Consider the following 13,924-nt stretch of genomic DNA (forward strand, 5'->3'; position numbering starts at 1 on the left):
AATGAGGGCTAATAGGCTCGTAAACGCTCGTGCCAAGAGTCATGGAAGTGACTGGGGGCTCACTAGGCGGGTTACGCCTGTAATTTCAGATGCAGAGTTGACAACTTTGAATTCATCTCCCCTCTCCCATTTGTATTGAAAAGCTGTTTTCGTATTTGCAGTATCTTTTTTTATTATTATTATTATTTTTTTCTTCATCTTCTTTTTTATAATGGTAGCCTTTCAAACATTGTGGGATATTGAAATATTAGTCATACTCTTCCATATCTAAAACTTCCAGTCAGCAATGTTTTAGAATCTCTTCCCAATTTATGCATCATTATTTTCCGAACATATACTTTAATTTCACCAACAGAGGTCAGTAAACCACTGAAAGAGAACCGTAAGTGTTTGGTGAGAACACACCCTCGTCAATCTTTCTAACATCATCCTTCTGATAGATTTGTTCAAAGGGCTCTTGTTCGGTTGCTTCAGAAAATACAAGCCTAGTTAGCTAAAAAAGAAAAAAAAAAAAGCAAATGTGTGCTTATGCATACAGGAGAATGAATTTTATTAAGGAGATGAATTACACAAAATACTATATTGTTAAAGATCTTTCAGCATTGGACTATATTTGAAATACCTGTTATCAAGCCAGTAGCAAACATACATGCATAAGTATGATCATCGCTGAATCAATTTGTCAAGGTTAATGCAGACTGTGATTTAAACGGTAGTACTTTGAATGATCTGCAGAATTCTACTCTCCAAGCTTTGTGCTGCTGAAAACCAACCTCGTGCGGAGAGAGTACAAAGAGGAGGATCCCAGAGAAGTAACATTTAATGATATTAAAATAACAGATAGAAGCGCAGGAGAAACCAAGAGCTGTCACCAACTTGCTCATTTTGACAGTAACAGCTAATGGAACTGTATTAACACATCATTTCCCAACTTTCAACCGTAATGAAAAGCTATTTTTACAAATCATTACTTTCGGTATATGGTGTTTCAGCCACGTGGCTTCTATTAGTGTACAGGGGAGTTTCACAACTAAAGCTGCCTGTGCAGTACTGAAAGTGTACCTTTTATGTCGGGCTAATCCCAGAGGGGAGTCAGCACTCCTGCCCGCGTCCTTTTGACCTTTATCCTTTTAATGCATTTTGCCTCAGTAGCAAAAGGTGAAACCCTAGTTTTTATGTTGCAAAACAGACCCGCTTCAACAGCGTTTCTCTATGAAGTTAAGGAAAGTAACATACGCTCCTGTGGAAACGTTGAAAGTCCCTAGCTCAGCAACCAACAATAGCTTTACAAACGTATTTTTAGCATCGCTTTTCTGGTAGCCCTTTGAAGCTCACCCGCACGGCCTCACTGCCACCCCTCTCAACAGCTGCGAGCATGCGAAGCCACTGGAGTGGAAGATGTTAATTATCATCAGCTACTGGAATTTCTCCAGGGACTACTTGTGGTTAGAAACGTGCTTCCCTAAAGAACTGCACCAGGCGCTGGGATCATCTCTCCTGTAGCTTATCACAGTCCCTCCTCTTAAGCAAAAGGGATAATCGATTTAAAGTCCCGATCTTCACTTTTAAGCGTTCTTCTCTTAGGATACGATTGTGTGATTTTCCTAAGCAATCTTAACTGTAAAATCTTTTATTGCTGTGAATAGAATTCCAACAATGGCCATTTTCATGTATATGCGAGTTTCCCAGGGACTAGGTTAGCACATGCACAGATTTTGATTAAGAACTGGAGAAACAAGTCTAAACCGAAAAAGGAACAAAACCAGGAAACAGACAAATCGATGGACACAACTGTGGTTTTTTTGTTTGTTTTTTTTTTTTTTTTTCCCCCAAGGAGGGTCATTTGAACTTCCTTTTTATGGCAAAGAAAAAGCTACACACCTTCCCCCCATGTCACCAGAAAACTGCACACACACACAAATGGTCTTTCCCTTTCTGCTTTACCTCCTGCTATTCAGTGGCATTTTGAGTCTAAACTCGTTAGCATCAGGAGCTTGATGTGATGTCAGCAAGTGAGATATTCCCCACAGGGAACCAAAATAATAGTAGATGAGCTGGCAGAAAGATTCCCAGAACGGGAAATTACAGAAAAACAACAGATTCTAAGCCTATATCTCTAGTGTGAGTACTACAAAGCACCCTTAATGACTGAACACAGCCTTAGATGTACCTTGTAGATCCCTCTGTGGTAGTTAAACCTAGTTATCACCACCACCCCCTCCTCCCTCCTCCAAAAGACCAAGTCAGGTCAATCTCTAGCTGCAGAGAAACCAGGATGAACACAGTAAGCTGTGGGACTTGACTCCCAACGCACCAAGACGAATGCTGAAGACATCTCTCTTGCCCTTTACTATGGATGAGAATGGTACCAGTTCTTTACAAAGTTTTCCAGTCCTTTACAAAGTGACACACCGGTCTTTTTCAATAATCTAAAGGGAGCTGAAGGAAAAGAGGCGCCCCGCTCTCCAAGAATGCCGTCCCCTTCCTGTAAGGGCACAGGAAATCCCCTTCCACCCCCGGGAGGAAGGAAACTGAATGTAATGGAAAATAAACACATCAACTGCGAAAACAGTAACCACCAGTGACTACAAAACCCCTTCCTTGTTATACGTAAGGACAGCGAGTACAGCGGTATTTCAGTTACTCAGTGTTTACAGAGTTAAACCCCCCACAATTACTGGCCCATTCCCCTCCAGGTAGGCCACTAGCCTTGCTGTACTGTACACCTTCTCCAGTTTGACTTCAAATACAGTGATCAAGAAGTAGATACAGTCAAGATGAGGGATTGCTTAATTCTTCCAAACTGGTCACTGCGTGATGGCATAGAGCTATTAACTCTGGGTCAGCTGCCGCAGGCCAGGCCTTGACAAGCTCGAGAAGGTAACGGAATACGCGTTCCCCGGCTGGCATCAAGAGCAATAGTAAAGATAAAAGTGAGCACACAAACACAGAACTGTTATATACAAAAAAAGTTTAATTGAAATACCTGTATAAAAAATATGATCTCCATACATTTCACACTGTTAAACAGAAGAAAAAAAAATCCAAATCCAAGCTGCATAAATGCAACCAGATCACAGAAACACAGCTATTAAAATAAATTAAGGTTTATGACTCTGCCACTCTACCTTCCAGAGCCAATGCACGGAGACTGTACAATGTCAATAATTTAAAACCCTTCCGAACAGCATTACTTTACATTTCTGGTACAATAATACCAGACAAAAGGCATACTGACTAACTTTAAAAAGTCATTCTATTTCCCTTAAATTAGACTTTGTACAACAATTTTCCATCTTCCAACAAAAATTGATAAGGTCAGAAAATTCTTTTTTTTGTCTTTTTTTTTTTTTTTTAAACAAAAGTTGACAGGAATGCAGAAAAAAAGTGCCATGGGCAAACCACTAGAATTCCCATGGGGAGAAGGAGGGGAAAAAGCACAGTGTTGAATAACTATAACCAAATAAATTAACCAAATAAATAGCCACAGCTGAAACCTGTGGGAGGTCTTCTAAACTCCAAACAATAAATAACTGTATAGTACATGGGAAAAACCAAGTTTACATAAACACATTATACAGGTATGGAAAAAAAAGTAAAGTCCTTGAATATTGCATTGATTGTGCATTCAACATGCCCATACATACTTTAAGACTCGCAGGGTGACAAAAGGCCGGGGGGAGTTGAGAAAGGGGCTTCTCATGCCCAGTGGTAGAGATGATAAAAGGAAACATGAATAAACTTTCTGATAGAAAAGCTGATATACCTGTTCATATTTCTGTGCAGGCTATAGGAATTATTTTGAGCAGCAGAGGTGGGTTGGATTTGGAAAGGGCCGGGGGGGCAGGAGTGAAATGTCTGTGTTCAAGTATTCCATCACCAGTGGATGGGACTACTTCATTCAATCACCGAACATGTTCTCCAATGCATCATAGGAGCTGCTTCCTCCAGCACTGAGTCTAAAGGGAGCAAATTCCTATAATGAACCGGATCTTCTTTGGACATACACAGCTCAAAAAAGAAAGTCCCACTGAAGCAGCTTTCAAAAAGGCACTCAAAAGCAAATAAAATCTAGTCCAGGCTCTATGAGAGCAAAAAAGTTTACCATGTATTCAAGAGGTCACTGCTTTCTTAATAAGGTCAGTCTTTGACTAAGTACTGGCCTGCAACTCCCAAACATCAGCGTTTCCAAAGGAAATCTCTCATTCCAAAGCAGAAACCAGCAAAGGGGGAAAATAAAATCAAGTCCCTCAGACAAAGATTCAACTACAGAATAATGAATGCGTTTTTCTAGCCCCTCCTACGTATTGGCAGCAGCACTGTGGTCTTTCTGCTTGTAGCTCCCCTCCCAGTGCGAGGTCCTTAGTAATTCACAGACTCTCATTACTTGAACTTGTGCTAGATACATCAGTATCAAGGGTCCGTAGCCTTATGTCACAGTCCTCAGACTTCACTACTTCAGATTTGTGCATCCATTGATGGTCAAAAATTTGCTCAAGTGTTGGTCTGTCTGAAGGCCTCAGTGAAAGGCACCATTTGATCAGCTGTTGACATTCTGTAACAAACAAACAAGTAGTTTTAGACTACGAAAGTAAAAAGACAACCTTGAGTAAGAAAAACCCCACCTGTACAAACTCAAACGTACATGACTAGTTAAAAAAAAAAAACAGAAAAGAGCCCTCACTTGACCCCTATGCTACTCACCAGGCGAAATTCTTCTCCTGAAGTATAATCGTCCCCTCAAGATTTCTTCATCTTGCTCAAAAGGGATGTCTCCGCAAACCATATCATATAGCAGAACTCCCAGAGACCATACTGTTGCTGACCTGCCATGGTATCTGTGGTACCTGATCCACTCTGGAGGGCTGTATACTCTTGTTCCTAAAAGCGAGAGGGGGAAAAAAAAAAAAATTAAGTCAAGGTTTAGAGTGTTTCCACATTGTTCATCATCATTTAGGATTAAAAAAAAAAAAAGCTTTAAATTTCTTATAGGCCAAAGCCATCAGCGGTGTAATCTGAGGTCAACTGCAGGGTTACACCATCGGCAGGGTTGGCCCATCCGGCCGTGCTATTTCGTGGCAGGGAATAACCCATCCCCATCAGCTGACTGTTTGCCCGGGCGAGCTCCCTTTCACTGGCCACGTGGCGTCTGCAGCATCACACCAAAAATAGACACAAAAGGACAAAGGGGGCTGGCGGGGAGGAGGCGGGAGGGCGGCGAGAAGGTGAAACTCCGGTCTGCCCGCCTTACACGGGGCTAATCTGCTTTATCCAATTCCGCGGGGCGGTAAACAAAATAGGGCCGGTTACGATTTCTACGGGGTTTTTTTAAGCCCGTTTCGTGTCTCCCCCGCCCCCCCGCCTCCGCGCTTCTCTGCGGCAGCTTTTTCCCCCGTCCCCCCCGCCCGCCGCCTCCGGGTGCCCGCGGGCTCCTTGGATACCAAACAAAACCGGGAATTCGGGATGCCGAGGGTCACGTGCGGCGGGGATTCGGGTTTCACAACAAACAGATGTGAGTGCGGCAGCTGGGGGGGAGGAGGGGGGGAGGACACGGGGGAGAGTCCCCTGTTACATCAGTCACGCTCAAAGGGACGGGGGAAAAGGCTCCCTCCTGTCACACGCAGCATTATTTCCACCTTCCCATCGCTAAAGCGTCAATCCCGGCCCCGAATCCCTTTTGGGGGAGCATATTTATCCCCGGTCGCTTTAAAATCTGCAATGCGGGATTTCCAGGACACGGCGGAAAGGGAGGGAGGGGGAGCTACCGCTTCAAGTTAAAAAAAGCACCGCATGTAAAAACTGCATATCCACACATGGAAACATCCGACACCACCGAAGCCTCCATGTAAACAGATCGCCCTCTAGGAAAAAAAAAAAAACCTCTCGCTTTTTTTCCAAGACAGGGAAATATAAACTGCTGCGTCACTGCCTGGAATCGCTTCTTTCCTACGCAACTGAACGCCCCTAAGCTGCTTCGGGTCCGCAGGTTTCCATTACCGATAGACCTGATATGAACCCCTTGCGTCAGAGGCACCACTCGCTGCCGCCGGGAACGGGGCTCAGCGGCAGCTACGGGGCGGGCATCACCCCGGAAGGGGTGCGGGGGGGACACACTGGCCAAACCCGGGCGACACCGGGCAACCCCGTGCGCGGCGAGGGCACGTACCGTCGAAATCGGTATAGACCGTGTCCTTGAGGAGGGCCCCCGAGCCGAAGTCGATCAGCTTCAGCTCGCCCGTCCGGAGGTCCACCAGCAGGTTCTCGTCCTTGATGTCCCGGTGGACCACGCCGCAGCCATAGCAGTGGCGCACCGCCTCCAGCACCTGCCGGAAGAACCCGCGGGCCGTCTCTTCGTCCAGGGCCCCCTTCTCCGTGATGAAGTCGAAGAGGTCCTTCACCAGCTCGGGCCGCTCCATGATGATCAGGTAGCCGTCGGGCCGCTCGTACCAGTCCAGCAGCTTGATGACACCTCTGAAGCCGGAGCCCACCTTCTTCAGGAGGACGATCTCCAGGGGCACCATGACGCCGCTCTGGGCAGAGAGAAGCGGGGGGAGCGGGTCAGCGTCGGAGGCGGGGGGGGGGGGTGGGAAGCCGGCGGGGAGTAGGGGAGGGCGGGGAGGAGGGCGCGGCCGCCGGGCCCCCTCCGCCGCTGCCGCAGTCCGAGGGGCGGGCGCGGCGCTGCGGCGGCGAACCCCCGCCAAATTCCGCCCCCCCCCCCCCGCCCCCGACACACACACACACACACACACACCCGACGCAGAGGCCGCGCCAGCGGGGCGGGCCCCGCCGCCCACACAATAGCCCCGCCGCGGCGGAGCCCCGCGGTCGCCCGGCACCCCCCCACCCCCTCTTCCCTCCCCGCCACCCCCGGTACTTACAATCGTGCCCCACTCGGTCACCCTCTCCTTCACCACATGCTTCACGGCGACCTGCGGAGCGGGGGAGGAAAGGAGGCGCCGTGAGCGGCGGGGCGGGCACAGCCGGCGCCCCGCCGCCGCCGCCGGGCCGCGCCCCGCAGCCTCCCGCCCCGGTAAAGCGCTTGTGCCGCCATCCCGAGCCTCACCGGCAAGCCGTCGGCGATCCTGCTCCCCGCGTAGACGGTGCCGAAGCCCCCACTGCCCAGCACGGAGCCCACCTGGTAGACTTTATCGAACGGCTCCCTCTCCACTTTCACTGCAGGGGAAGGGGGGGGGGGGCGAGAAGAAAAAAAAAAACACAACACACCGCGTTAGCGTCCGCAGCCGCGTTGCGCCAAAACTAGTAAAAAAAAAATAATAAAAATAATAAAAGCCCCAAAGCGCTCTACCAGTATTGCGAGGGCTGCCTTAATTCCACCCAAGGCTTTTTTCTTTAAAAAAAAAAAAAAGATGGTCTTCTTGAATTTTAAAAAAAAAAATAAATAAAAGGAATAAAAGCGCACCCCGGAGCTCGGGGGGGAGCGAGGCGCCGTCCCCGGGGATCGCTCGGGGCCGGTCCGCGCCCCGCCCGGCGCTGGCGGGGGGACACCCCGGCACCGTCCCCGCCGTACCTGGCTGGAGGATCTTCACCGGCAAGTGGTCCATGCTGGTGGGGCTGCAGATGTGAGCCAGCGAGCCGAACTTGGAGAGCAACATCTTTCGAAGGTGGGGTGGGAGGGCGGCGAGTCCCCCGCGGTGGTACCGCCGGCGTCCTCCCGGCCGAGCGCTCGGCGGCGCGGCGCGGCTCCCCGCTCTCCGGAGCCGGCTGAGGGCGGCGGGACGCCGAGACCTTCTCCGCCGCTCCTTCCTCGCCCGGCAGCGGGCACCGACGCAGTCCTCGGGGTTGCCCGCCGGCACGGATCCCCGCGGCGGCGACACCAAGTCCTCGGGCGAAAAGCAGCCGGCGCGGGCGCCGCTCCCGCTCTCCTTCCTCGCACCGGCGAGAACCGCTCGGGGCGCCGGGACGCGCCGGCAGAACCGGAGCCCTCGTCGGAGGCGGGCGGGTCGTGGGGCTGCGGAGCCGCGCCTGGATCCCGCCCCTGCGGGGGCCGCCGCGGCGGGGAGCGGGCTGGGCGCCGCAGTGGAGCCGTGGCGGGCGCAGGATCCACCACCGTGCCTGCCCGCGCGCTTCTGAGCCGCCGGCGCCGCCGCGCCGCCTCTTAACTCCCAATATTTTGGTGCGGGCAGAGCGCGCCGAGCGCACCGAGGATATCCCTCCGCGGGGGAGGCGGGAGGGGGGAAACACCTCTCTCCTCCGCTCCACCGCCCTCTCCCCCTCCCCCTCCGCGCCGGGGCGCCCGCGGTGCGGCGGCCGGGACTGCAGCCTCCCGTCCCGCCCCCATCGTGCGGGCGGCGGGGGGAGGGCGGGGGGCTGGGAACTACTTATTTGTAGTAACCGGCGCGCAGAGTTACAGACTGTCTGAGGAACGCATCACACATTAGCGGCGGAAAAAAAAAAAAGGGTGGGGGGGGGAGATTCTCCGCTTTGCGTTAACATTCCCGGCCGGCCAATCGCGGGGCGCCTTTTCAAAGGGCTCCTCGGCGCGGCCAATGAGGAGGGGCCTCATTTGCATGCGGCAGGGCGGGAATGCCGCGGCGCCCCGCGCCCAGCCCCTCCTCCCGGCTGCGGGAAGGTCGCGCCGCTCCGCGCCGGGCTGGGTCGCCATGGCCGGGGCACGCCGGGACGCGGCTTCGGCGGACGCAGCCTGCAGTGCCGGCAGCCCCCCCGCGCGACGTGTCGGAGCCCGGTTATTCAGAAAGCCGCCGCTCCTCCCTCCCCTGTTTCTTCTTCTCCCCCGCCGCTGCCCCCCGGGGGGACGCCGGGCGCCTTGCCCTCCGCGCCTGCTTCTGTCAGTCAGCTCCCCGGCGCGGCGCGACGGCGGGCGCCCGGTGCCCCGGCGGCTCGCAGGAGCTGAGGGCTTCCCTTCTCCGCCCCGCTCCAGCAAAAGGCAGGGAGCTGTCCCGCTGCCCTGGCCCTGTGGCGGCTTGGGGCTGCCGCGCCTTAGCTGCCCGCCCCGCCCCGCAGGGGGCGCTGCGTCAACGGGAATGGCGGCGGCGGCGGGGCGCGGGCCGGCGGTCTCCCCCTCCCCGGGCGGCTTCAAGGCGGCTTTTAAGTGTCCTCTTCCGACGGGGCTTTTACAGCGGCTCTCCGTGAGGCGCCCGTTTCCCTCAGGCTTCCCCCCGGAGCGGTTCCCGGGAGGCCGTTAACGGCACTTGGAGGGCTGCCGCCGTGAGGGCCCCCCCGGCACCGGCCTCGCCTGAGGGGAGGCCGGGGCAGCTGGGAGAGGCCGGGGGAGAGGGGAGCCCGGGGGCCGGCGGGGATCCTGCCGAGTGCCTGTCCGGCAAAGGCTGGGGGCCACTGGGTCAGAAATTAATTAGCGTTGTGCTGGGTGGATAACAATGTCTTAGTAACTCCTTCAGCAGCTACTCCAGACTACTGACCAGATGCCTGTAAGTGGAGAAATGGCGTGCAGAAGCACGAGGCTGAAGCTCAACCGGGGAATACCAGGACGCTTGCAGACATCTGAAGTGGTCTGAACCCCCGCATCCCTGGCACTGCCACCCCTTTCACACCACCGCACTCCCAGGTGCATAAACGGGAGCGTCTCACGTCCCCTCTCTGGAAAAATCCTGAAGTTGGAGATATCAGCACTGCACAGGGATCCCAAGCGTGAGGGTATTTTTGGGCAACCGCTTGAAGAGCTGGCAGTCCTTCCCACCTCGGGCACTGGGAGAGCGTTGCAGTTGGCATTGTCTGATAATAGTAGCAGTCATGCCCATAAACAAAGCAAGGGCTTTTAGAGAGAGGTAATATCTTTTATTAGATTAGACCAGCTGATGTAAAGGTCAAGTTTTCAGGCGCAGTTTCAACCCTTCATGTCCCGGAATGTGTTTTTTGAAGCTAGGTCAGTTGGAGTATAAAAGTTACTACTCCTCGTACCATGGTATTTGCAGGGGAACTGAACTAAACCATTCTGTTTATTGAGCAGCTGAAGGATTCAGGAGGTTTCATGTTTATGGATTTTTTTTTTTTTTTAAAGATAATGATTTGGATTTACCAGATAAAGCAATAAGAAAGCTTTTTTTTTTTTTTTGGCTGTTAGATATCCTGCCTTTTGGCTATCTCTAATCACATTAAATAAGTTTTTAGCAAGTTTCTCTAGATAATAGCATATGCATGCTATTGTGTTTATTGCTGCTGAAATGTAAACGCGTACAAACAGTAGGAAGATTTAATAATTTCACAATACATGTTCCAGGTTTATTTTAAAGAATTTATCACTATCCCCGTTTTGCTATAATTCTTATTAGTGGCTTGTTATGAGTATTTTTTTAAATGGAGAGTGTTTCTTACTTCCAAAATGAGATCTCTGGTTATTGAAATAGGAAATGTTTTTAAAGAGAGAAAACTGGCATTAAGTATTAATATGCATAAGTGCTAATTATTTAGGGAATTAACACTGCAAGTAGTTATTAATTCCTGTTTTTTTACGTGGCTAAGCTTGAAAAATCATGCATGTATCACTAGTCTGCAAACGTAAAAACATCAGGCCTTTTCATTCAACTGCATTTGCAATTTCTTAAATCCATCTTTGTGTTGTCAATTTATGGTAAATCAGTGATATATTTGCCTTGAACCTGTTCAAGCACATAATAAAGACTTCCCTCAAAATCCTGTTGAGTTTAAGCTACATCTTCTTCAGCTGTATCAGCTGTAGTACTTTGAGTCAAAACAATATAGCATGCCTTTACACATCTATGTTAGAAGCAAAATGGTAACCTAAAAAAGACCACGATAAATGTCTGGTATTGGTATAACTCCTGATCTGATTTGTATTTTCACAACAGTGTAAAAGGAAGGGTATTTTATATTTAACATTAAAGCAAACAAGGTAGTTACTGTAAAAAAAAGTGATAAGGGGGTATTTGTTCTTTGTTCGCTTAATTTTGGCAGACAGACATTTAATTTGTATACAGCTACCAGGACTCTTGGTTTGACAGAATTACAGATGGATCCCAGACATGGAATTTACCCTGTCTTTACACATAAGCCTTTCATGGGTTTGTGGTGCTCCTTTTGATCTGGCTTGGAACATGCAGTTCAGTGGTCCTAAACAATTATAGCTGCAGAAATATTGTATAAACTAGTTTTGGCCTCTTTAGCAGTGGCTTTGCAACTATAAATGGAAAATCATTCGTGGGTAGGATGCCAGTTTGTTCTTTGATCTACAAATCATTTTTCTGTGCAGCGGTTCCTGAGCGGGTGTGAGTTTGTCAGGCACAGAAATACAGAAGATCCATGGGAGTTTCTATTTGCAGCACGGAGACAGTAGCACCTTCGGGCTACCTTTTAATGTCTATATGGAACCAAGTCCTCAGTTTGCTGTGGCACATCATCAGGTGGCATTAATGTGCCCTATTGTATGCCTATAGCCATTGTAGGTCTTCTGGATGGGACTACCAAAATGCTTCTGTTCACATAATGTGACCATCAGGAATGCTGCTAAGAATGCTCCAGCAGTAAAAGTCTAGTCAAGTCGGTAAGAATATCGGTATTCTCATGTCCCTCATCCTCCTTGTATGTCAAAGCTCCTAGACAGCTTAATGACCCTTCACTCAGTTCTTTGCAGTCTCTCTTTTATTTGGTGAGAGAACAAACTGAACACGGTGCTCCAGATGTGGCTTCATGTGTGCTGAATAGAGGGCAATAATCATGTCCCTTGACCTGCTGGCTATGGTCTTGCTAATGCAGTCCAAGATGTGGTTAGTCTTCTTCACCGCAAGGACACACTGCTGACTGTTCAGTTTGTGGTCCACTGGATCCTCTCCCGTAGAACTGTTAGTCCCAGCCTGCACTCTTCCGTAAGTATATCCTGTCCCAGATGCAGGACCTTGTATTTAACTTTTGGGAACTTCAAAAAAGAGGTATCTGTTATACACTCATTCAGCTTGTTGAGGTCTCCCCGAATGGCAGCTATACCCTCCAGTATACCAACAGCCCCCCTTGATTTGGTGTCACCTTTTACTTCCTAAGGGTCTCATCATGCAGGTCGTGGATGAAAACGTTAAATATCATCAGCCCTTGTGTTGATCCCAGGGAATACCACTTGGAATCACCTGCTAATTAGACTTCAAACAGTTGTCAGTGACCCTTTGAGGCCAACCCACCTTTTAGTCTCCCCAGTTTGGCTGCAAGGACATGAGGAAACTGCATCAAAGACCTTGCTAAAGACAAGGAGAACAGCACCTGCTACTCTACCCTCACCCAGAGCGCCTGTAGTGTAGAAGGCAGTCTGAGTGACTAAACACAGTTTGCCCGTGGGAAATTCAAGGTGGCTGTTCTCAATAATATTCTTGTAATTGTGTGAATGGAAATGGTTTCCAGGAGTACTTGCTCCATAATTTTCCCAGTGACTGCGAGAAGGGTGGTCACCCAGATCCTCCTTCTTGCAATCTTCTAAGACAGACGTAACATTTTTATAGTTGTCAGAAACCTCCTCTGATCACTGTGACCTTTCATGAGGGACAGAGACTGCCATTTCAATGACATTTGCTGGCAGTCTTGGTATTCTTGGATGTATCCTGTCCAACCCCATGGACTTGTACTACATTTCCGGCTTGTTTGAACAAATAGATCCTTGCTACTTGATGTGGAGCTCTGTGAGGCCTGAGAGCAGACCTTGCCAGAAGAAACTGAGGCAAAGACAACACTGAGTACCTGTGTGCTGTGTCACAAGGTCACCTGCTGTACTCAGCAGCAGGCCTAGATTTTACTCAATCTCCCGTTTTGCTGCAAAAGGGTCGTTACCCTTGACATCCTTCATCAATTTTAACTGAATGCAAGCATTGGCCCCCTAATTCCATCCCTGCATGCCTGGGCAATGCTGCCGTACTCCTCCTCCTTGTGTCCCCACTTCCACCTCCCATATGCTTCCTTTTTGTTCTTGAGCTCAGTCATGTACTCGCTGTGCTGCTAAGGCAAGCCCTTGCTATACCTGCCTGTTTACTTGCAAATTAGGATGGATAACAGATATGTCTGACTCTGCCAGGTCTTGCAGACAGGTTGTTAGGGCACTTTTTCAGCAACTTCACTGCTTTCCTTTTGACCAGTGTGTCTTATAAAGCCACAACCTCTCTTTATTTCTTTGCATTTAAAGAACACGTCATTAGAATTATGAGTGATTAGAGAAAGATGTTGACAGCTCCATCAGTAATAGACCTTACATTTCCAGATACAGTGCATTCTTTCTTCTTTATCAAACTACTGAGTGAATTCAGTCAAAGATTACTCCTACCACTAAGAAATTAAACTTCTGGTTTAGTTCATGTTTTTGCATTAATAAATAGGATTTTGCTTGTATCCTGTCTAGGTAGTATATACCTATTGTTTATAATCTCCTCCTTCCCCTCCTAGACACACAGGTGCAGAGTTTTGGTTGTATTTATATGTTATCATCGATGATATATATGCATCAGCAGAGATTATCTATTTACCATTTGCCATTGGGAATGTTGCTAGAAGTTTAATCTGTTTAATATAACTACAATTACTGTTTTTCAGATCAGACTATATACAATATATACGGATAGATGTCCGTAGTCTGATTAGCTGTTTGTAACAAAGACTTTGTGAAAATAACCATTATTAGATTGTTACAGAAGAGACAATCAGGCATAGGACTTTGTAGTAGTAAGTGATGAATAAATCAGCGAACAAGATATGACCAGACTTTAAAAGATGATGTACGTTTTAGTGCACTCTGGATCCTTGAAAAATGTCTTAAACTTCTGTTACTAGCAAGCTGATAGGATATATTTCAGCATTCATAGAGAATGGCAGATGAAATCACAAACATATAGTTAATAGTTGTATTTATTTACTTTATTGTATTTATTTGTATGTATTGTATTTAATTGTATTTATTTATTATTTAACGTCAAGATTAATCAGCCCATCACTGTTCAAG

The 13,924-nt window shown here is 49.0% G+C and overlaps 1 protein-coding gene across 1 annotated transcript; it reads right to left on the reverse strand.

The window, feature by feature from the left end:
- Window positions 1–2,956: 2,956 nt before the first annotated feature.
- On the reverse strand, window positions 2,957–8,286 carry PIM3 (Pim-3 proto-oncogene, serine/threonine kinase). The gene is made up of 6 exons (XM_074589300.1): window positions 7,529–8,286; window positions 7,064–7,173; window positions 6,879–6,929; window positions 6,167–6,530; window positions 4,705–4,881; window positions 2,957–4,555 (listed from the first exon to the last, which is right to left on the reverse strand). Exons 1-6 carry the CDS (start codon window positions 7,611–7,613, stop codon window positions 4,371–4,373), a joined length of 972 nt encoding a protein of 323 aa, XP_074445401.1. The 5' UTR covers window positions 7,614–8,286; the 3' UTR covers window positions 2,957–4,370.
- Window positions 8,287–13,924: the final 5,638 nt, after the last annotated feature.

This window comes from Larus michahellis, chromosome 1, assembly GCF_964199755.1.
Source record: "Larus michahellis chromosome 1, bLarMic1.1, whole genome shotgun sequence".
Taxonomy (NCBI): Eukaryota; Metazoa; Chordata; class Aves; order Charadriiformes; family Laridae; genus Larus; species Larus michahellis.